This window comes from Neoarius graeffei, chromosome 25 (genome assembly GCF_027579695.1).
Source record: "Neoarius graeffei isolate fNeoGra1 chromosome 25, fNeoGra1.pri, whole genome shotgun sequence".
NCBI classification, from domain to species: Eukaryota; Metazoa; Chordata; class Actinopteri; order Siluriformes; family Ariidae; genus Neoarius; species Neoarius graeffei.
The window spans coordinates 20,840,531-20,866,374 of NC_083593.1; the positions used below are offsets into that span (position 1 = coordinate 20,840,531).

The 25,844-nt window shown below is 40.6% G+C and overlaps 1 protein-coding gene across 1 annotated transcript; it reads left to right on the top strand.

Moving 5' to 3' along the window:
- On the top strand, positions 1 to 25,347 carry kl (klotho). The gene is made up of 5 exons (XM_060909625.1): positions 1 to 753; positions 13,117 to 13,627; positions 15,411 to 15,679; positions 23,511 to 24,633; positions 25,022 to 25,347. The coding sequence occupies exons 1-5, from the start codon at positions 1 to 3 to the stop codon at positions 25,345 to 25,347; spliced, it is 2,982 nt and encodes a 993-aa protein (XP_060765608.1).
- Positions 25,348 to 25,844: the final 497 nt, after the last annotated feature.

Here is a 25,844-nt window from a genome sequence, read left to right on the forward strand (position 1 = left end):
ATGTCTGGGCCGACCCTGAGGAGCGCAGTGAGCTGTCTGGGGCTGTTCATGGCTCTCGGTGCGTGCGCATTTTGGAAGCGGACCGTTGCGCAACCAGGTGCCGGGATGCGCACATGGGACCGGTTCAGTAAACTGCCCTATCCAGAGGATAAAGCATTCCTGTATGACACGTTCCCTGAGGGATTTCTGTGGGCCGTGGGCACCGCTGCGTATCAGGTGGAGGGCGCGTGGCAAAAGGACGGGAAGGGTAAGTCGGTGTGGGACACTTTCACGCGCGCAGGGACTCGCGTGGTCACGGGTGATGTGGGCAGCGACAGTTACCATAACGTTGCCGGAGACCTGCGCGCGCTGCAGCAGCTCGGTGTTACGCACTACCGGTTCTCTCTGTCCTGGCCGCGGATTTTCCCCGACGGCATGAAAAGGTCTTACAACGAAAAGGGAGTTGAATATTACAGGAGTCTGATCGCGGGACTGAAGCGGATCAGAGTGGAGCCTGTAGTGACTCTGTATCATTGGGATTTACCGCAGAGCCTGCAGGACGCCTACGGGGGCTGGAGCCACTCTGCGCTTGTGGATGCGTTCACGGATTACGCAGATTTCTGTTTCCAAACCTTCGGCTCAGATGTGAAGTTTTGGATCACAATCGACAATCCATTTGTCGTGGCCTGGCACGGGTATGGCACAGGAGTTGTGGCGCCTGGCATTAAAAATGACCCAGATTTGCCTTTTAAAGTTGGGCATAATCTTTTAAAGGTAATACACATGCAGTGAAATATCAGTATGTTACTCAGTAGATGTATAAGACAGTAGTGAGACCAGCTGTGATGTACGGATTGGAGACCGTACCCTTAACGAAGAGACAGGAGGCAAAGTTGGAGGTGGTGGAGTTGAGGTTTGCGATGGGAGGTTAGACAGGATAAGGGACGAGCAGATCAGAGGGACAGCACATGTGGAGAGCTTGGGAATTAAGCTAAGAGAGATGAGACTGAGATGGTAGGGGCACATCCTGAGAGGAGAATGTTGAGGATGGAGCTGCCAGGCAAACGAAAATGAGGAAGGCCAAAGAGGAGATACGTGGATGTGGCGAGAGAGGACATGAAAGTGGCAGGTGTGGTAGAGAAGGATGCGGAAGACAGGGAGCAATGGAGACGAAAGATCCGCTGTGGTGACCCCTAATCGGGAGCAGCCAAAAGAAGAAGAAGAAGACTCAGCTGTGCTCAGTACTATACGGATGCCCCAGTCACACTTTTTCCTTCTTATCTCTTCTTGTTCTTTTGGCTGCTCCCGATTAGGGGTTGCCACAGCAGATCTTTCATCTCCATTGCTCCCTGTCTTCCGCATCCTTCTCTACCATACCTGCCACTTTCATGTTCTCTCACCACATCCTCTTTGGCCTTCCTTGTGCCTGGCAGCTCCATCCTCCACAGGAAATGGGGAAATTCGTACTTTTTCCTTCGTATATACAGTATGATAAAGATATCAGAGCTCTTGGTATGAGCTGATACTCGATTCTGACCTGATACTGACATCCTCCCAGTACCCACTGACTCACCCACTACCAGCTCTCTGTTACCAAGTCATGCGAAAAGCAGGGTACAAAGGGCCCATGCTTTAAGACACTTTCTGAGATCACACCTTCACATCCAAGATCTTGTGTTAAATAATAAAATAAACATTTTATTCAAAAAATATGTTTATTAAAAAATACTATACCTTTGTGGATGGAACTGTAAAACACATAATATACATATAGTCTTAGAAAACGAAGTACATCATTGTACCTTTAGGGGTACAACAGCTTGTCACTGGGGCGATACCCTTTAAGGTACTTATTTGTACCATTAAAATACACTGCAAAAAAATGATTTCTTAGCAAGTGAAAATATCTTGAATATAATTGAAACGATCTAGCGTTTCCTATTAGAAGAATACAAGACACAGATTCTCAGATTATTAAACCTAGTTCTAGATTGCAACCAACTTGTTCTAAGACGTCTTATCAAGTAAAAATATCTGTCCATGCAGCAAGGTAATTTCACTAGTATTCAGTAATTTTCTCCTCAAATTCAGTTTTCAATTTTTTGCAGTGTATTGATTGGGAATATACACTTGTGTTCAAAATAATAGCAGTCCAACACGACTAACCAGATCAATCACTGTTTTTGGTGGAAATTATATTACTGCATGGCAAATAATTTACCAGTAGGTGTAGTAGAGTCATAGAAAACCAACAGACTCAACATTCATGATATGCATGCTCCTGAGTCTGTGTACTCGAATAATTAAGTGAAAGGGACGTGTTCAAAATAATAGCAGTGTGGAGTTTAATTAGTGAGATCATTCATTCTGTGAAAAAACAGATGTCAGTCAGGTGGCCCTAATTTAAGGATGAAGCCAGCACATGTTGTACATCCATTTCTCTCTGAAAACATGAGAAACATGGGTCGTTCCAGACATTGTTCAGAAGAACAGCGTGCTTTGATTAAAACGTTGATTGGAGAGGTAAAACGTATACTGTAAAGAAGTGCAGAAAATGATGGGCTGCTCAGCTAAAATGATCTCCAGTGCTTTAAAATGGACAGCAAAGCCAGAGAGACGTGGAAGAAAACAGAAGACTACCATTTGAATGGATCGAAGAATAGCCAGAATGGCAAAGACTCAGCCAATGATCAGCTCCAGGGTGATCAAAGACGGTCTGAAGTTACCTGTGAGTACTGTGACAATTAGAAGATGCCTGTGTGAAGCTAATCTATCGGCAAGAAGCTCCCGCAAAGTTCCACTGTTAAAAAAAAGACGTGCTGAAGAGGATACAATTTGCCAAAGAACACATCGACTGGCCTAAAGAGAAATGGAAAAACATTTTGTGGACTGATGAAAGTAAAATTGTTCTTTTTGGGTCCAAGAGCCGCAGACAGTTTTTCAGATGACCCCCAAACACTGAATTCAAGCCACAGTACACTCTGAAGACAGTGAAGCATGGTGGTGCAAGCATCATGATATGGGGATGTTTCTCTTACTATGATGTTGGGCCCATTTATTGCATACCAGGGATCATGGATCAGTTTGCATATATCAAAATACTTGAAGAGGTCATGTTGCCTTATGCTGAAGAGGAAATGCCCTTGAAATGGGTGTTTCAACAAGACAACGACCCCAAACACACCAGTAAGCGAGCAGCATCTTGGTTCCAGACCAACAAAATGAAAGTTATGGAGTGGCCAGCCCAATCCCTGGACCTTAATCCGATAGAAAACTTGTGGGGTGACATCAAAAATGCTGTTTCTGAGGCAAAACCAAGAAATCCAGAGGAATTGTGGAATGTTGTCAAATCATCCTGGGCTGGAATACCTGTTCACAGGTGCCAGAAGTTCTCAGAAACCGTGTTTATACAACTAAATATTAGTTTAGTGATTCACAGGAATACTAAATCCTTAAGATTTTTTCAGTTTATACAGTAAATATTTGGAGTTTGTAATGAAAAATGGAGACACTGCAATTTTTTTGAACAGCCCAATGTTCATTTTTCTTCATTTTCTGTAAAGTAATTAAAATATTGATACATTTTTCTTCATGTTTTGATATAGAATATAATGTGCAGTGTTCCCAATGCATGGAAATAAAAACTATTATAAGGATTTTGAGCTTTACTCACGTTTTTAAACACACGGCTATTATTTTGAACACAACTGTATATGTAGCTTTTTGACCCTAAACTCCAATAATGAGCCCAAGAGAGTACATTAGTGTAGATTGTACTTTGGGGTACAGAAATGGACTCCTACTCTACCCCTATTTCTGACAGTGTACAGACCGATACCAATCTAGCTTTTCAGGCCTGTATTCTTGGGTTTCAGTCATGTGACTTTTCTTAGCAATTTCACTTCTGGTAAAACAGCTGGTGGTCTAGCAAACCAAAATGGCTGCCGTAGTGCAAACAACTAGCGATAATTTATCAGAGTACGCTCGTAATCGAGAAGCCACTGCTCGCTATAGATATATTCAGAAGATTGCTATGTGCATTGGATTAGACCCCTACAGTCTGGGAAAGAAGGATTTGTCATACGATCTTGAAAACTACCCTTCAGTAGAGTTCCCCGACATCTCAAACTATCTGGTGTTGCAGACATCCTTCTACACCGCAAAACAGATGAAAGCGTGGAAGAGTATGGAGGCTTACAACTTTTTTGCACGTGGCTGGGTAAAGGACCTCGGTATCAAGTCGCTGCCGAATGAATCCTGTATTGTTTTTGCCCGTGCACAGTAAATTTGCCAGTGTAAAATATGCAGTGTCAAAGTATTTTAATTCTTTCGGAGTTCTTCCAACAATGGACAGAGTAAATTTGAACAAGATAACTTCCAGTGTTGGTGAAAATAATTGGAGTTTTTACACTGTCAGTGTCACATATTTAGTGTTAATGTAAATTGACTCTCTCAGAGTTAATTCTACACCGATTAGAGCACAATACCTTCCAGTGTAAAAAAAATTACTCTGAAAAGCCCCGCTCACCAACTTCCCCGGTCAAACTGACAACGTCGACTCTGGCATCGCCATCTTCCTCGCATCGAAAGATTGTGGTAAGTTTTTCCAAATAAACTATTAGTTGTTTTTTTCATTGAAGCAGAATCTGTGTGTAAGAATAAAGGTACATTGTTATTTACCATACCTGTCAATGTTGGGTACGTGTCTTCAAATACCGAATTTCAAATGGCTAACATGATATCGGGTCGGCGGCTAGCTTAAATGTACCAGCCACATAGAGATAATTAAGGCTGACCACGCAACACCAAACTGAACAAAAACAGCACGAGGTAATGTTAATGTCAGCGAGGACGGGCTGTTGTGTTGTGTCATGCTTGCACATTTATTCCAGTAAAATAGCCAACACTGCACGTGTTGGGAGTCGGCTGAAGTAGCTAACATTAGTGACTTGGTGTCTGTGGTGGCTAACGCGGCAATGCTGCGGGGAGATAAACGTGCACGCTGGCATGAAGATTTTAGTCGAACGTGGCCTTGAATGAATCAGTTTCCGGCGTCGGTCGGTGCAGTCAGTGCTCCGGATGTGTTTACATGCTGCACACCGTGGCTGCTAAAACATGGTCGCTGCAGCTAAAATTTCACCGCCGATCAATATCAATGATTTTTGTTATGTTTTACTAGCGCGGTGTGAGCACATCAGCACAGGATGTCGTGTCGTCAGCTGTGGGGGCTGGGGAGGTGGTGGTGCATGCAGAATGGCTTTAACTGTAAATTGTGAATCACAATAAATAGGACAGAAATACTGTGTGTGTGTGTGTGTGTGTGTGTGTGTGTGTGTGTGTGTGTGCGCGCGCGTGCGTGTGTGTTGGACTTTGAAATATTTTCATACCCACATTTGAGATGGCTTTGTTTTCCCGTTTTTTTTTCATAATATGCATATTTTCTTTTCTTTTTTCTTTCAGATTGTTCTGTAATGTACTGTGGTGCTCTGGTGGTAAGTAATAAGTTGATGTACTTGATACAAAATTGAATTGTGTGTGTTTGTGATTTTTAAAGCTGAAATAGGTCATTTCAGTTTGTCTATTTACAACCCCAATTCCAAAAAAGTTGAAACGCTGTGTAAACTGTAAATAAAAACAGAATATGATAATTTGTAAATCATGGAAACCCGATATTTCATTGAAAATTGTACAAAGACAACATATCAAATGTTGAAACTGAGAAATTTTATTGTTTTTTGAAAAATTTATGCTCATTTTGAATTTGATGTCAGCAACACGTTTCAAAAAAAGTTGGGACAGAGGCATATTTACCACTGTGTTGCATCATCTCTACTTTTAACAACACTCTGTAAACGTTTGGGAACTGAGGAGACCAATTGCTGTAGTTTTGAAAGAGAAATGATGTCCCATTCTTGCCTGATATACAATTTCAGTTGCTCAACTGTTCAGGTCTCCTTTGTCGTATTTTGCACTTCATAATGTGCCAAATGTTTTAAATAGGAGACAGGTCTGGACTGCAGGCAGGCCAGTTTAGCACCCGGACTCTTTTACTACAGAGCCATGCAGTTTTAATATGTGCAGAAAGTGGTTTGGCATTGTCTTGGTGAAAGAATGAAGACCTTCCCTGAAAAAGATTTTGTCTGGATGGCAGCATATTGCTCTGAAACATGTATATATCATTCAGCATTAATGATGCCTTCCCAGATGTACAAGCTTCCCATATCATGTGCACTAATGCACCCTCATACCATCACAGATGCTGGATTTTAAACTGTGCACTGATAACAAACCGGATGGTTCCTCTCCTCTTTAGCCTGGAGGTCGTGGTGTCCATGATTTCTAAAAAGAATTTCTAGTTCTGATTCGTCAGACCTCAGGACAATTTTCCACTTTGCCTCAGTCCATCGTAAAAGAGCTCGGGCCCAGAGAAGGTGGCGGTGTTTCTGGATATTGTTTATATCTGGTTTTAACTTGCATTTGTGGATGCAGTAATGAACTGTTTTCACAGACAATGGTTTTCTGAAGTGTTCCTGAGCCCATACAGTGATTTCCACGACAGACACGTGTCTGCTTTTAATGCAGTGTCTCCTGAGGGCCTGAAGATCACAGGCATCCAATGTCAGTTTTCAGCCTTGTCTCTTGTATACAGAGATTTCTCCAGATTCTCTGAATCTTTTAATGATATTATGTACCATAGATGATGTGACCCCCAAATTCTTTGCAATGTTCCATTGAGGAACGTTATTCTTAAATTGTTGCACTTTTTGCCCACACAGTATTTCACAGAGCAGTGAACCCCTCCCCATCTTTACTTCTGAGAGACTCCGCCTCTCTGGGATGCTCTTTATATACCCAATCATGTGACCGACCTGTTGCCAATTAACCAAATTAGTTTTTTTTTTTTTATATTACACAAATTTTCCAGTCTTTTGATGCCCTGTCCCAACTTTTTTGAAACGTGTTGCTGACATCAAATTCAAAACAGGCATCAATTTTTCAAAAAAACAATATATGAGTAGCACGCTGTGTGAGCACAATCGCTATCAGGCGCGTTAAAATGTAAATAACTTTTCTAGAATTTCACCAAAACTCACTGAATTTTCAGCATTGTAAGAGAACTCCCTAAAGTATTATTCAGCAAAACCCCAGAATGATAGCACAAATCTAGAATTTTTAACAGAATTTTAGTTCTTAAAATTTAACGTAATTATGGACGTCACGCGTAACATTTACACCCGTGAAAAATCACTTTGAATGCTGTTTTGAAAGTTTTGATCAAATATTCTCTATAATAAAAAATCGCTTAAATATTATAAACACACAGTCTTTTAATGTATCAAAAAATAATTTTGATAAAGCAAGGAAATTCGGAAGAAAATTTGTTTTTTCTTTTGCTTGTTGTGTGCGTCACGCTGCCAAAATCTAACTAACCCCTTCACAAACAATTCCAACTTTCATGGACTTGTAGCGCGAATAAACCTTTCAAAAAAATATATAATACTTCTCACCCAGTAAATTAGAATCCTGGTGATTTATATCCTCGTAGCTTCAGTAGATCTAGAGATTTAGTCAATTTAGTAAATCCCAAACGCTGTGAAACACGCCAGCCATCTATGCTGAGAAGTGCTGCTGTAGTTGAGAAACTCTCATTTCTCCCGCTTCCAACTAACTCTGTGACCCATACCAAAATAACAATGTCATGCTCATCACTTAAGGATGATTTATGCCAAGTTTCACGGAAAAATACAGCGAAATAAACTTGCTAGAAGCATTTTTCAAAATCCCAAACATTATGAAACATTTCTTGTAGGGTTTCAGGTTACAAATTTCGAGAATAGAGAAATTGCAGCACAAAAGTTTGCCACTAAACTCGCGAAAATACTCCATCCTAGCGAGTTTCACAACCGAACTAGGCTACGTGACAGTCCGTGACCACCCAGGAATGTTCTAGAAGGTACGCTTCTAGGCACGTGCGATCGAGAAAGACGCCACGTGAAGGTAGTAAAGGTAGTATTTTGTATTTTTGCAGTATATTGCTGTCTGTTGTTGCCCAAATGAGGATGGGTTCCCTTTTGAGTCTGGTTCCTCTCGAGGTTTCTTCCTCATGTCGTCTGAGGGAGTTTTTCCTTGCCACCGTCGCCACAGGCTTGCTCATTGGGGATAGATTAGGGATAAAATTAGCTCATGTTTTAAGTCGTTCAAATTCTGTAAAGCTGCTTTGCGACAATGTTTATTGTTAAAAGCGCTGTACAAATAAACTTGATTTGATTTTGATTTAGTATTTCCACTGTCCTATGACATTTTTGCTTGTTTTAGCGCGATAAACAATGCATTATGGGTAATCATTAAAATGCTGATTTCAAGGTTAAAATGGGTAAAAACTAATTTATATAGATATTGTAAAAATTGTGCCTAATAGTTATTTCAGTACATAAAATCAAAACCTGAAATTTTTTCCCTATGTTACACCATTGTGCATCTATAGCATGCTACTCATCTTAACATTTCTCAGGTTCAACATTTGATATGTTGTCTTTGTACTATTTTCAATGAACTATAGGGTTTTCATGATTTGCAAATTATCGCATTCTGTGTTTATTTACAGTTTAGACAGCATCCCAACTTTTTTGGAACTGGGGTTGTACCTTTTGTGCCACAGCTTATACTGCTGTGTTGTGGATCATAATGTTGATTTCAGTTTGCTGTCTTTGCAGATACCATCATGTTAATCAAAACCAGAATCTACAGTACACAGAAATATGTCAAGATAAACGAGCCAAGCCTCGAGGAATTCTTAAATTCTGGTAAGCCACAGTCAGTATGACACTGTTGTTAGACACACCGTTGTTAAAACTAAAGGAACCAAGAGTGTTGGTGTGTTCATCATTTTTTAAAATTGAAAATAATCGTTGTCTTCACCTTTTTGGCAAGCTACCCTATGGGCATGTTTAGGGGTCAGCAATTAAGATCTGAGTTTTGTGGTTGGTTTAGTTGAGTTGTATTTACAGTTGTACACCATTGAAAGATTCAATGCCTGGCAGCATCAGTGCATTAGTAGTATGTTAGCACCTCAGACCATGCTATGAATGCACTGATGTGTTTTTGGAGAATGGCCTTGGTTAATCTTGAGCATTTTGTATGGATTGAAATCTTGTTTGTTTGTTTGGTCATAGCTTTCTTGAAGTTCTCAGTTCCACCAGTCAGTGAAGGTGTCAAGGTTTTTGATGAAACAGGAACTGAGGTGGATGCGGAGGTCTTCTCTGACATAGCACAGCAGCCCAATACTGGCATACTTACCATCAAATTTGATGATGGTATAATCGCTCTTTATTGATTCTATTTAAGTCATTATAATCAATGGAATGTACTGATAAATTGCTTTTTTATTGTTAAAAATAAAACAAATTGGTGTTATTTTGTCCTGTCTCTTTCTCCTGAACTACAGATTTCAAGGAAACTTTGTCCAGCAGTTCCCAAGAAACAAATTCCTGGTAGTATTTTATGTTTACTTTTAATGCCAATATTTCATGTTTTCTTTGAATAAATTGGTATTAAGTTATGGATATAATTGTGTTTGTGTTCTTTCCCCCCTGCAAACATATTAAGTTTTGTGTCATAGCTCTACATGGTGAGCCATAACACTGGGACTACACAAGTAGATCATGTGTAACACTGGTAGGAGTCAGTTAAAAATCAACACTCTTTGGAGAAATTTCTTAATCAACATGTAGTGTTAAGTAGGTTTAACACTTGAAAAGTTATTTCTTAACACTTAACTCTTCAGTGTTGAATGTGAATAACACTATGGGTGTTACTTCTCACATAGTGTAAAACTTGATTGACACTTCTTAGTGTAGTGTAGTGTAAAATATTAACTCTTACCAGAGTAAAATTGACTCTGGAAATTTAACTCTATGTTCAGTGTACATTTTACACTCTGTAGATAGGGACCATATGTTCACTGAAGTAGTGTTGAAATGAACTCTTTAAGCGTTATATTAACACTGGCGATTTTACTGTGTGCAAGTATATATTTTTTAAGCATTTCATTCGCGTCTTTACAACGAAGCGCTGCAAGCTGAAGTGTAAACAAACAACAGTTCACTTGATTCTCACTTGTGTTGGCTCTTATCTCTCAGGTAAATCATTCACAAAGATCATCAGAAACCCCTTTAAAGACCTGGATCTTAGTTAAACAAGTCGGAGAAGTGATCACGACGCATTATAACTGTATGGCTGGGGAAGAATTTTGTCGTGCATATGGATTTTGTGAGGAGTAAACAAAGAAACAGCAGGGGGCTTTAGTGCTTCGTGACTAAAAAAAAGTACCGTAAAATAACGAGACATAGCAAGAAAAGTACTTGTAAAATACTAAGGACATAGCTGAAAGGGATATACGAATCTAAAAAACACTAAGGACATAGCTGAGAGGGATATATGAACCTATCACGGAGTGATCACTGCAAACTCGAGCATGCTTCGACTCGGCTCCCTTCGATTTCAGTGAGAGGTTCAAAAGCCACCTTTCTCAATGTCTTTTTGTGAAATCCTGTGTTCGTTCACCCTTTTTTATTAGTTCACAGGGAACCCTGAAGAAACTTTTATCAGTTTCATGGTTTGATCGATTCAAACAACCTAAAACAACGCAAGCGTAAGGCATTTTTCATGTGAGCAATGCACCTTCTTTGTACAAACGCTTTGTCAAGTGAGCTTTGGTAGACCACCAGCTAAAGTTTTGAATAACTAATGAGGCGGATGTGACATCACGTGAAACCCAGCAATTAAACGCATTCCTTTAGTTGAAGTTAAGATCCATCCATTATCTATACCACTTATCCATTAAGGGTCGTGGGGAAGCTGGAACCAATCCCAGCTGACTTTGAGCAAGAGGCGGGGTGCAAACAGAGATGAACATTCACACCTATGGGCAATTTAGAGTAGCCAGTTGACCTAATTTGCATGTCTTTGGGCTGTGGGAGGAAACCGGCACAGACTGTGCACAGAAAGGCCTCCTTCGGCTACGAGTCTTTCTTTCTTTACTAGTATGAATATATCTTGGTGATGATCTTGGTAAATAGCAGTTTATTTGATTATAGTAATTTGATTTCTGACTGACCTATAGTGGGACGCTGTGGAGGCCCTGAGAAGCGTAAGTTGCTGAGTGATGTAACATTGTTCCATAACCATAGGGAAAAGTGTAATAGTTAAATACACTAATTGTATGACATTCTACTCTGTGGGAAAATATATTATAGCATTGGCAAGGAAGAAACTCAACCAGGAATCATCACTCAGTTATGGACAAATTCACAGTTATAGCCCAAATACAGGCTTGGTGGTAAACCACAGGACTGACTTGATGAGGGTAGAACTTTCAGGGGTGACAAAATCCAGTGGGCTTTCACTAACATACACTGACTTCCCAGTAGAACGTACCAGCACAGACAAATACACAAGACATTTCAAACGCTGGAAGCAGATAGCAAATCAGTTGTCTTTAAGCAAATATATAATTGATATAGCGTTATGATAATAATATTTGTATTATATATATATATATATATATATATATATATATATATATATATACACACACAGGGCGTTTCAAAAAAATTTGATATAATTTCGTAATCTAATAACTTTGCTAATTCTTGTTCAATTGACCTCAAATTTTAACAGCATGTGTGGGAACAGGTCAAAGTTTTATGTTTAATGTGTTTTGTTTTCATCTTTTTAGGTATCGAGATGCCATTCACTGGAAAAAAAAATAGGCATTTTGTGTGATAGAGTGCCATGTCTACGGAAGAGTGATAGTTCCACTAAGAAATACATATATTTTTTTAAATTTCTGAGAAAAAAACTCAGAATTTTTGAGATTAAAGTTAGAAATTTCGAGAAAAAAGTCAAAAATTTCGAGAAACAATCTCAAAACTTTTGAGAAAAAAAGTCAAATTTCGAGAAAAAAGTCAAAATTTTCAAGAAAAAATTCGAAATTTTTGAGAAAAAAGTCAAAATTTTCGAGAAAAAAGTAAAAAAATTTGAGAAAAAAGTTGAAATTTTCAGGAAAAAAAGTCAATTTTCGAGAAAAAAGTCAAAATTTTCGAGAAAAAAAAGTCAGAAATCTGTAGAAGGCGGGCTTCCATACGGAAGTGACACTCACTCGCGGCCGGTAGACATGAATGGCTGAGACCAGAGCCATGGAATTCAGAGTTGTGACAACCGGGGTACAGGAAGTCGGTTGGTGATGTGATTCACGTAGATTCAAATACTTCTAGGCAGCGGCTTTCTGTTTGCTAGAGACTAACACAGAACCACTACATAACAAGCAAAGATTAAGTAGAAACGAATTACATTTACCTTTACCGCACTTTCTGTGTTCTACGGCCACTTCCTGGAACTAGTGGAACTATGTCAATGGCGATCTATGTGTCTAGTTCCAGGAAGTGGCCGTAGAACACAGAAAGTGCGGTAAAGGTAAATGTAATTCGTTTCTACCTTAATCTTTGCTTGCTATGTAGTGGTTCTGTGTTAGTCTCTAGCAAACAGAAAGCCGCTGCCTAGAAGTATTTGAATCTACGTGTATCACATCACCAACCGACTTCCTGTACCCCGGTTGTCACAACTCTGAATTCCATGGCTCTGGTCTCACCCATTCATGTCTACCGGCCGCGAGTGAGTGTCACTTCTGTATGGAAGCCCGCCTTCTACAGATTTCTGACTTTTTTTTTTCATGAAAATTTCGACTTTTTTTCTTGAAAATTTCGAATTTTTTTTCTCAAAAATGTTGACTTTTTTTCTCAAATTTCGATTTTTTTTTCTCAAAAATTTCGACTTTTTTCTCAAATTTAACCCAATATCGCAATATATGATGTGATTCGTCTCACCAGTATTTTGTATCACAATATTCAAGACAACAATATTCTGTCCCGTGCCTAATTAGCATTCTGTGAATCTATCAGCTGAAATGTTATCTAATCTTTTACAGGTTTATACAGCAAATCTATAAACCGTACTTGTGGATAGCACATATTTCTTAATCAGAATGTTATGTACATAAATTACATCTTTTCTCATGTATTCTATAAAATTATGATGAACTCTTTTTCGACCAATTTGCCTCTCACTGTCCTGCACCAGGCTCATGCTGCAGCGTGGCATGTTTATGATGAGCGCTATCGTGCCCATCAGGGAGGGAGAGTGTCCATAGCTCTGGCTTCCCACTGGATCAAACCAAGTAGGACGAGGCAGGAGAGCCGACGGGCTTGTCAGTGCTCGCTGGAATTTGTGCTGGGCTGGTTTGCTCATCCACTGTTTGTAGATGGAGATTACCCACCATGCATGAAGCGCAACCTCACTCACAGGCTACCATCATTTACTGAGGCAGAGAGGAATTATGTTAATGGAACGGCTGATTTCTTTGCCCTGTCTCATGGGCCTGCTCTCAGTTTCCAGCTGATTAACGACAGCCTGCGCTTTGGGCAGATTGAGGATCTAGATCTACGTATGCTGCTCTTCTGGGTTCATTCAGAATACAACAAGCCTCCCATCTTTGTGGTGGAAAGCGGCTGGTTTGTCAATGGCAATACCAAGACAAAGGATGCTAAGCACATGTATTACCTCAAACGTTTCATAGTGGAGACTCTGAAGGGTAGGTGAAGGGAAGAAGAAACATAGTATTTATATTTAGTATAAATAATAACATTAAAAAAATACATTTACATGAAGTAATAACCTAAACGTGGCTCTTGATTCCAGTTTTCGGGATCCACAAAAATCAAAAAGGGTTGAATTAACTGTGGTTGAGTCTAGCTTGTCAATCTAGTTAAATAACTAAGTTTTTATTTTCCAATTCAACATGAATAGTAAAAAAAAGTCCACAATTAGACCACGTTGATCAGTCAAAATATTGCAAAATCATAATCTGTGTATTAAAAGGTTTTATTCTGGTGAAAAGCTGTTTAGAGATGTGGAACATTACAGTGTTGACATTCTAGCTAGCAGAACCCTGAAGTTCTCGAAATTGTGGCTACACTCTAAGGTTGCTTTAAATTAATCATTAAGACATCAGTAAAGTGTTCATTCTCTCTCTCTCTCTCTCTCTCTCTCTCTCTCTCACTCTCAGTCAAAAGTTTGGACACACCTACTCATTCTTAGGTTTTTCTGTATTTTGACTGTTTTCTACATTGTAGAACAATACTGAAGACATCAAAACTAAACTATGAAATAACATCTGGAACACATATGGAATTATGCGGTAAACAAAAAAGTGTTTAAAAATGCTTCAGTATATTAGATTCTTCAAAGTAGCCACCATTTACCTCGATGACGCTTTGCACAGTACTGGCATTATCTTAACCAGCTTCACAAGGTAGTCACCTGGAACGCTTTTCAATTAACAGTTACGCCTCGTCAAAAGTTAATTAGTGCAATTTCTTGCGTTCTTAATGCATTTGAGATCAAACAGTAAATAATAAATAATAAAAATACAGTAAATAGCCTGATTCCACAACTGTAGTAATTCATATTATGTCAAGAACCGCTCAACTAAGTAAAGAGAAACGACATCCATGATTATTTTAAGATATGAAGTGTCTTTTAATTAGTAAAAGAAAATAAAGAAAATCAATTGAACTTCCAAACTTTAGACTTGTTCTGAATATATATACAGTATCTTCACTCAATGAATACATAGATATGACTGGTCATGGCCATCTATATTGCATATTCTTCCTGGATAATGAATGGCTGGCAGATATTACCTTATATACAGTATAATATTATAATATATAATGCATCCTGAATTAACCCTTTTTGGATTGTCAGTTTATACCTGTTTTTAGGAAAATTACTGTAATTTCCTGTCTATATTATTGGCTATTGAATGCAGCATGTCTCAAGTATCTTTTTACAAAATCTCTGTTCCAGACTCCAAGATGTATCGATTGAAAATACTTTTAAACCTCCGAAACAGTTCAGAATTTCCTTCAAAAATGATATCTGTCAGTTTGGCCATCAACGTTAAATATTTAAGATCTGAATGGTAATTTTTGCTTATAAACACATTCGAAGTTTCTGTTTTTTTTTCCCTCAGGTATAACATTTTAACCTTTTTTACTCGTAGTATTCATAGATATGGACCAATTATTTTGCTAAAAAAAAACAACACCACTCGACATAAGAGAAAGAGTACCTTTCACTGCTTTCATGATATTTTTCTAGTTTCACAAACCACTGTGTTGTTTCAACATTTTCCATGAGTTTGATCGTATAACAGGATAACAGCAGGCATGCATGAACAATCATAGCCAACGTCTTAGTATCCATAATCAGTATAAAAGCCTATAAAATATAGTCCAGTTTTTAAAATATCACACATTAATTAATCAGTGAAGACGTACTGATATACTTTCCTCTTGTTACTGACTTCTCAGCAATTCGACTGGACAAAGTGAATGTGTTTGGATATACTGCCTGGTCATTGCTCGATGGCTTTGAGTGGTATCGGGAGTATGGAATACGACGTGGTCTTTACTATGTAGACTTCAAATCTGATCACCTGAAGCGAGAGCCAAAGACGTCAGCCATGTTTTACAGTAAACTGATTGAGAAGAATGGCTTCCCTCAGCTCCCAGAGAACAGGCCTCTTGCTGGAGTTTTTCCTTGTGATTTCACTTGGGGAGTGGCGGCAAACTCCATACAGGTACAGAACAATGTTGTTTATTTCACTACTTGTAAAGGTAGAAGTAACAGAGAGGTATGTTCACCAATTATGCCTTAATTTTAATTAAAGGCCCCCCCCTTTTTTTTTTTACCTTTCAACTGGTCTAAAATGCAAACTTATTTACAGGGATTATTTCTATTGGCTGTTACATATTTTCATTACTTACTGGTAATTTAGATGACGTGTCTCTTAATTTGTACTGCACAATATGATGAATAAAAAAAAAGAAAGCAAATTAAAAGTTCAGAAAAAGCATAGGGTAGTTTAAGGCTGCCACACTGTAATTAGAGTTTCTTGTCTTGTGACAGAGTTTGGTGAATGCACTACATGAATTTTCCAGAAAATACACATTAACCATAACTTCCGTTTACTTTGATCTTGGATCAAGAGAAGAGCAGAAAGGCAAACTTCTGAGGCGTATAATTTATGTTTTGCTATTTGACCATCAGCAGTAGTTTATAATATGTAACTTATTAAAGCAGCATTATTTAGGAATTTTATCTTAAAGGGATCCTCCAGCGGATTTATTCTCAATCTTATTTTAAGTAAAAGTAGTCGCAGATTTCAAAAATCAAACTTTCATTTTTGGAGACTAGTGTTCAAGGAATATGAATTTTCTTTAAAATGTCAGATGGGCTTCCTGTGGTAGTGATGTATGCAATGACACCATGTAGCAGTCGCTTGGAGCAACTTATCAGTTTATATTCTCTGTTTACATCGTAGCTTTGCAAGTATTTTACCAGATTTATCAGTTTTTTTAATAAGTATGCCTCATTGCATGCCACAATGATGCTAAAAAGAAAGCATAAGCAGGAAGTAGACTGCATTTCCACAGGGAAAATGCAAAGCTTGCCTACTCAGCTGTGACAGAGGGTCACCGACAGAAACTGGATCAGACATGAGACCTTGCACAGAAGGTCCGGGTTCGAGCCCCGTGGCCAGCGAGGGCCTTTCTGTGCGGAGTTTGCATGTTCACCCCATGTCCGCGTGGGTTTCCTCCGCATGCTCCGGTTTCCACCACAGTCCAAAGACATGCAGGTTAGGTTAACTGGTGACTCTAAATTGACCGTAGGTGTGAATGTGGGTGTGAATGGTTGTCTGTGTCTATGTGTCAGCCCTGTGATGACCTGGCGACTTGTCCAGGGTGTACCCTGCCTTTCGCCCGTAGTCAGCTGGGATAGGCTCCAGCTTGCCTGCGACCCTGTAGAACAGGATAAAGTGGCTACAGATAATGAGATGAGATGAGATGAGATGAGATGAAATGAGATGAGATGAGACCTTGCACTACAAAATCTTTTTTTCCATGATCTACATAAAGTGTGTGTGGCAAAGTGTGTGTGTGAGAAAGTGTCACAAACAGAAACTGGATCACACATGGGACTTTGTGCTGCAAATGTTTTTTTTCACATGATCTACAGAAAGTGTGTGTGTGTGGCAAAGTGTATGTAGTGTGTGTGGCTGCATGCTCTAAAATCTCAGTTTTGAGTGGCTCAGCATGCAGCTGAGCTCTAAAATCTTTTTTAAACCGTGTCACACACTCTCTTTGCTAATCTTCCCATCACCAGCTGTAGATCATGTAAAAAAAGATTTTAAAGTGTGAAGTATCATGTCATGCTGCGAGTTGAGCCATTTTAAACCGATATTTTAGAGTGCGTAGCCATACACACACACACACACACACACACACTTTCTGTTGATCATGTAAAAAAAGATTTTGCAGCACGAAGTCTCATGTCTGATCCAGTTTCTGTCGGTGACCCTCTGCCACAGCTGAGGAAGCACACTTTGCATTTTCTCTGCAGAAATGCAGTCTAGTTTCTGCTTGTGCTTTCTTTTTAGCATCATTGTGGCATTTATCCATCCATCCATTATCTGTAGCCGCTTATCCGGTTCTACAGGGTCGCAGGAAAGCTGGAGCCTATCCCAGCTGACTACGGGTGAAAGGCGGGGTACACCCTGGACAAGTCGCCAGGTTATCGCAGGGCTGACACATAGACACAGACAACCATTCACACTCACATTCACACCTACGGTCAATTTAGAGCCACCAATTAACCTAACCTGCATGTCTTTGGACTGTGGGGGAAACCAGAGCACCCGGAGGAAACCCACGCGGACACGGGGAGAATATGCAAACTCTACACAGAAAGGCCCTCATCGGCCACTGGACTCAAACCCAGGACCTTCTTGCTGTGAGGCGACAGTGCTAACCACTACACCACTGTGCCGCCTTGTGGCATTTATATGCTATACAAATGAGTCATACTTATTTAAAAAACTGATAAATTCGGTAAAATACTTGTAAAACTAGCAAAACTATGATGTAAAGAGAGACTATAAACAGCTAAGTTGCTCCAAGCGACTGCTACATGACGTCATCGCATACTTCACCACTGCAGGAAGCCCATCTGACATTTTAAAGAAATTAAATTTTTCTCGAACACTATTTGGTCTCTGAAAATGAAAGTTTGATGTTTGAAATCTTCGACTACTTTTACTTAAAATAAGTTTGAGAATAAATCCGCTGGAGTGATCAGTAATCAGGTATCTTTCGAAATACATAATATTAGCCTTTGAAAACCATTAGTAAGCCTGCAAAAGCTGTCTGTCTGTGTTTAGATTGGAGTGATGACCGCTTCCAGAGTAGCTCTTCTCCAGTTAGAGACAGTTATCCTTGCACACATACACAAAAAAAAACAAACAGATTAACAGTATATCCATCCATCCATCCATCCATCCATCCATCCATCCATCCATCCATCCATACCACTTACCATCAGGGTCACAGGGGAAGCTGGAGCCAATCCTAGCTGACTTCAGTCAGGGTACACCCTGGACAGGTCACCAACCTATCACAGTGCTAACACAGAGTTGAACAACCATTCACACTGTGGACAATTTAGAGTCGCCAGTTGACGTCAACCAGACTCTAGACAGAAAAACCCCAGTTGGCCACGAGGTTCGAACGCAGAAACTTCTTGCTGTGAGGTGACAGTGCTAACCACTGCACCACTGTGCCCCCCATTAACAGTACATTAGCGGCCTATATTAAGGTGTATATTAACATGCCTCCACATTAACAGCACTGTAATTCCTAAATTTAGCTAAACTTCCAAAACTTTTATGTGTCCCAACTGTAAAATCCTAAATGGTTTTATTCCATATAAATTAGATAATGATTGTATTATTTGTGTGCTTGTAAATATACTCACTACCTACGGAAGCCGCGAGAGTCCCTTCATATAATCTTTTTTTTATTCACCTTGTTATCCTGAGATAACGACATAATTGATTCAGGATGTCGAGAAAACAACAGAACTATTCCGTGATCTCGAGAAAACAAGACAATTATTCCGTGATCTCGACAAAACAAAACAATTATTTCATGATCTCGAGAAAACAGCTGAGATTTCTAGCAGATAATTAATAATTGTTTTGTTTTCTCGAGATCTCGAAATAACGGTTTTGTTTTCTCGAGATCTCGAATTAGTTGTGTTGTTTTCTCGAGATCCTGAATTAATTATGTCGTTATCTCGGGATAACAAGGTGAATAAAAAAAAAGGATTATATGAAGGGCCTCTCTCGGCTTCCATACACTACTGAGGCGGGCTGAACTTTATTTGTTTTTAAACTCATGCAGTTTGCCAAAGTCACCTCACTGACCCTGTTTGACTTTATGTAAGTGGGAAGATTCAAAGGTTGGAAAGGAGAACTCAGTCTCCATGTGTGATCTTATGCTCACCTATGACCTATATTCACTGTCAAGTTCTAAAGCTCTAAACAAAATGCATTATAATCTATAACAGCGATGTTAATTCCAGTCCACAGAGTTCAATTTCTAGATTTCCAACACAACGTGTATTTAATCTGAAATTAATTCAGATTAATTCTGTAGTGAATTTCAGCTTGTTGATGAATAACTTATTTACTACTTTTTGGCAAGTTATAAATTTTCTTATTAAATATTCACGACATAATACTCATCTCATGTCATTATCTCTAGCCGCTTTATCCTGTTCTACAGAGTCGCAGGCAAGCTGGAGCCTATCCCAGCTGACTACGGGCGAAAGGCGGGGTACACCCTGGACAAGTCGCCAGGTCATCACAGGGCTGACACATAGACACAGACAACCATTCACACTCACACCTACGGTCAATTTAGAGTCACCAGTTAACCTAACCTGCATGTCTTTGGACTGTGGGGGAAACTGGAGCACCCGGAGGAAACCCACGCAGGAGAACATGCAAACTCTGCACAGAAAGGCCCTCGCCGGCCACGGGGCTCGAACCCGGACCTTCTTGCTGTGAGGCGACAGCGCTAACCACTACACCACCGTGCCGCCCACGACATAATACTGAATAAGAAATATCCTGACTATCATGAAGCCCACAAGCATCAATGTCAAACAACACCCACATTTTGTACACAATGGGTGATGAACACACTGTGGCCAAAAGTATGTGGACACCTGATGATCATATCCAGATGTATGTACTTGCTGAACATCCTTTTCCAAAACTATGGGTATTAATGTGGAATTGCACCCCTTTGCTGCTATAATAGTCTCCATTCTTCTGGGAAGTCATTCCAATAGATTTTGGAATGCGGCTGTGGGGATTTGTTCCCATTCAGTCAGAAGTGAATTAGTGATGTCAGGCGCTGATGTTTGGTAAGGACGCCCGGGGTGCAGTCGACATTTCAGTTCATTCGACGGTGTTCAGTGGGGTTGAGAGTAGAGGTCTGCGCAGGACAGAATTTTCAGTCCCGCTTCCACGCGCTCCCGCATTGTGCAGTCCCGCTCCCTCCTTCTCCCGCAAAGAATTATGATTTTCAGTCCCGCTCCCGCCTGTGCCTGCCATATTTTGTCCCGCTCCCGCCCGCAAATCCCACATGATGCAGACGTTCGCGTTATTTCTCACAAAAAGTCTTGTCATTGGCTTGGGGAATTAAACATGCTGAGCTTAGCTGAGCTCTCCACTGACCGATCCTTCACCTAGCGCACGTAGCGAGGGTGCGCGTTGCCAGGCGGCATGCACAGCTGAGGCTTTACAGAGATACCCATTGTGAGCTTCACTAGAGGAGCTCTGCTCTTCTGCCATGATCGGAGATCTCAAACACGGAAGAGCGGAAAGGAATCGGAAACGTACGCAAGATTAGACCACTGTGGCAGCGGAGGCGTGGCCAAGCAGCAGTCTGTGAATGGAGGGCGGGGTCGGGGAAGGTAAGCGGCTAGGTCATTACACCTGATGTCAATTTGTGTGTGTGTGTTTGTTCCAGGGATGGAGTATAAAGGGAGGGGGAGAGGAGAGAAGAGGGATTCGCTCCCCGACCACAACACGTGTGTGTGTGTGTGAGTGAGTGAACGAGTGAAAGAAAGAAAGCTGAAAAGCTCAATAAAGTGAGTGGGTGTGAACACGAACTCTCGCCTGCCGTGCTTCTGTGCTCCACACACATCGGGGATTACTACAGTGGTGCTGAAACCCGGGACGCACACCACTCACTTTATTGAGCTTTTCAGCTTTCTTTCGTTCACTCACTCACACACACGTGTTGTGGTCGGGGAGCGAATCCCTCTTCTCTCCTCTCCCCCTCCCTTTATACTCCATCCCTGCAACAAACAAACACACACACACACAAATTGACATCAGGTGTAATGACCTAGCCACTTACCTTCCCCGACCCCCATTCATAGACTGCTGCTTGGCCACGCCCCCGCTGCCACAACCACATCCACAAATTTAGGCATCTTAAAATGTTTTTATTAATGCCAAATAAAATATCCAGCACAAATTATATATGATAGACATAAATTAATAATTTATAAATTTTATTTTAAACACGTTTTTAGTTAGCGGGACTGCAGCTTATCACCTCTCCCGCCCGCGCCCGCATTGTGCACTCCCCCTCCCACCCGCGCCCGCAATGAGCTTTCAAAATTTGTCCCGTGCCGCACTTCTTTGCGTCGGGTCCCGCGGGACTCCCGCGGGAGTGCAGGGCTCTAGTTGAGAGCTTGGCTCTGTACAGGCCACTTGAGTTCTTCCATGTCAGCATCAGTAAACCATCCCTGTGTCTGAAATCGCTCCCTACTCACTATATAGGGCACTATATAGTGAGGACGCCATTTTGTAGTGCTGTCCGAAACCTTAGTGAGGCTTATTTACACCCTATATAGTGCACTCAAAGTATCCCACAATGCATCACAAAAAGTAGTGTACAACCGATGGTCACTCACCAAAGCAATATATCCCATCATGCATTGCGGTCATGCTAAAAGAAATCAAATTAAAAGTCTCAAATTTGATTTAATAAAAGGTAGTGGCAAAGAAGAAAGTATTCAGCCTTGATTTAAAAAAAATGAAAGATGCAGGTACTTTGTATTTATTAATGTGAGAAATACACTCAGTATAATATGTATTTATTATTTTGAAAACCCACCAGCCGGCTGATATTCATCTCATCTCATTATCTCTAGCCGCTTTATCCTTCTACAGGGTCGCAGGCAAGCTGGAGCCTATCCCAGCTGACTACGGGCGAAAGGCGGGGTACACCCTGGACAAGTCGCCAGGTCATCACAGGGCTGACACATAGACACAGACAACCATTCACACTCACATTCACACCTACGGTCAATTTAGAGTCACCAGTTAACCTAACCTGCATGTCTTTGGACTGTGGGGGAAACCGGAGCACCCGGAGGAAACCCACGCGGACACGGGGAGAACATGCAAACTCCACACAGAAAGGCCCTCGCCGGCCCCGGGGCTCGAACCCAGGACCTTCTTGCTGTGAGGCGACAGCGCTAACCACTACACCACCGTGCCGCCCACCTGGCTGATATTGCATGTTTTAATTGTGAGACAGTAATGACATAAATACCAGCGCGACGGACTAGTGTCTGAAAGCATTTTTTCCCTTTCATTTTACCACTGAGCTCACTACATAGTCCTCTATATAGTAATTCCCTATATAGGGAGTAGTGAACAAGTGAGCGATTTCAGACACGGGCATGTCTTTATGGACCTTGCTTTGTGTATACTGGCATTGTAATGCTGGAACAGGTTTGGGCTCCTTAGTTCAAATGAAGGGAAATCATAATGCTATGGAGTACAAAGTCATCTTATACAATTGTGCGCTTCCAACCTCATAGCAAAAGGTTGAGGAAGATCCACATAGGGATGTGATGGCCATGTCCACATTATTTTGGCCATATAGTGCACAACAACAACAACAACAACAAAACCCTTAAATTATCTTTATAAGGTGTTAAGCCACCAAAACAGACGGTAAGCAGCTAATTTGATCTTAAAATTTTGTAGTTAATCTTTAAAATTTCAAAATTTAAAACAAACAGATTTCTATTTTTCTCCTTTATTTTTTCATCTGTGTTGCAGGCAGTTTGTGAGAAAACTTATATGTTGTCATACACATCGATATAATCATTTTTGTCATTGCCTATTCCTTCTGTAAAGGCCATACTATAATATTTACACCATTTTCATGCTTATCAAACCATCGACTAAATCCTTGTTCCCTGTGAATGGGGACATTGTCATCTTGGAAGAGAGCACTCAATCAGAATAGAAATGTTTCATCATGGTATGAAGGTGATCAGGCAGAATCACTCTGGATTTGCAGTGACACAGACCATGCCTATCAAAATGCTCCCACATTATAACAGCCAGCAGTTTTTTCCTTTCAATTGTCTTCTGTCTATGGGGACCTCTTTGGCAGGTCCTTAATTCTTAATATAATATTCTAATATGCTATTGAATATACTATAGTGGTTTGACAATGTATATATGTGAACAGGTGGAGACTACACCTATGCAGTTTGTTGACTCAAGTGTGTACATCTGGAACATCTCAGACAATGGAAAACTGAAAAAGCTGGAGGGTGTGGAAGTCCCTATGCACAGAAGGCGCCATTGTGCTGACTTTGCTGCAATCCGGCAACAAGTATCAGATATCCAGCACATGCATGTTTCCCATTTCCACTTCTCCCTTAACTGGTCCTCTATAGTCCCGACAGGCCGTGTATCAGGAGCTAACAACACCTTGCTAAGCTATTACCACTGCTTTGCTAGTGAGCTCCGGAGGGCCAACATCACCCCAGTGGTCACTCTTTGGCATCACACTGGTAAAATCTCCAGTCTGCCAGGGCCACTGGAGACCAATAGAGGTTGGCAAAGTGAAGAGACAGTGCAGGCCTTTGCTGATTATGCTAGGCTGTGTTTTAAAAGGCTTGGAGATCACGTTAAGATGTGGATCACGCTGAACGAACCCAATGACGAAGACCTTGGCTATGTAGTTGGCCATCAGTTGCTTCGTGCCCATGCTCTAGCCTGGCATGTGTATGACAATGAGTTTCGCCAGTCACAAGGTGGGAAAGTCTCTTTGGTGCTGCATATGGACTGGGTTGAACCTGCATTCTCTTTCAACCGAGAAGACATGGCCCCTGCAAAGCGGGTTCTGGATCTACGTGTGGGTTGGTTTGCAGAACCCATCTTCGGCAGTGGAGACTATCCACCAGTGATGCGCCAGTGGCTCCAGCAGCGAAACCCTCTCGACCTATTCAACTACCACTTACCCACATTCAGTGAAGAGGATCGACAACTAGTCAAAGGCTCCTATGACTTCTTTGCCCTCAGTCATTTCACAACTTCCATGGTGTATGATGAAGTGGAGGATAAATACTTGTTCAAGGACACATTAGAGGTACAGCTGATTTCAGATGTAACCTGGATCATGTCTCCAAGGCGTAACTCTCCAGTGGTTCCTTGGGGCCTACGCAAAGCCCTTAACTGGATTGCTTCACAATACAAAGGCGTGCCCATTTATGTCATGGCTAACGGGGTCCAAGAAGATATAGCCAGATTCAAAGACAGTCTACGGATTTACTATCTGTACAACTATATCAATGAGGCCTTAAAAGGTAAGATCAGTCTTCCAATATTAAGTATTCAGGGTGTAACATGAATAAAAATAGACTGTGTGCATTTCCATTTTGTGGCTTGGTTTGATGAGTAATAGTTCACTCAGTGCTATTAGTGTCCACAAATTTTACATCAGAAGACAAACACCACCAAAGCTAATTAATCATTACACAGCACCGTACAGGTTTAGTTCACTGACCTTCAGTGAGCCCATGAACATTGATATGAGCCACACAGACACATTTCACAGTGGTATATGTCCTATTTTGGGAAAATAGTTAGCTATTAATCAGTAGAGTTCTTATTGTTTATTTGCTAACAATCCAGATATATCAATATAACAGCTTGGATTAGAGCTTGTTAATAGTTTCTCAATTTGTTTTCCAGCATACGCACTGGACAGGGTCAATTTGAAAGGCTACTTTGCCTACGCATTTAACGACCGGCACGACCCTGGCTTTGGCATGTACGGCCATGTACAGGATGAGGACATAGTGAAATCCTCGCTCACCCACTACAGAAAAATTATTGACAATAATGGGTTCCCAGACCCCAGCAGTCCCCCGCAATACTGTCCACACACACCTGAACACTCACCTGTGTGTCATGTGCTGGCCAAGCGCCCTGTTGTGGGTTTCATCTCTTTGGTTGCTTTGTCTATGCTTATTACTATGGGTGTTGTTATATACTATTGCACAAAAAAACCTAAATAAGTCTCATTTGCGTTAGTTAAAGCTAAAGAGCAAGAGGAAGTGATACCTATTTTCAGCTACTACTGCATGACTACTGGCTGCTGAATTAGAAATAAAGTGTATACACCTAAATGGACCCAGATTGAGATGTGAAGCTCGTTTTTGTTTGCATTTTACAGTCGAAGGTTTGTATACAGGGATGTAGAATTCTTTATATTATCAGATTCTATGTATTTGTGTATGTATACACACAACTAATAGATAGCAAGTATTCTAAGCCACTGTTAAATATCTGCAATCTCACCAAAACTGAGTGCTTGATACCAAGTGCCCAGTAGCATCACATGGTTTTCCCAGCTAGCACGCAGGCTAGATAGTCCAAAAATGGTTTTGATGTGTTGGCTTATATAATTTATAGAGGAAAATAAGCAGCACTTTAATAAGCTTATCTATTGTTCTGAATATCTGTATTGAATTTATTACATGAAAAATGTGTTGAATTTAAATGTTATATTTTG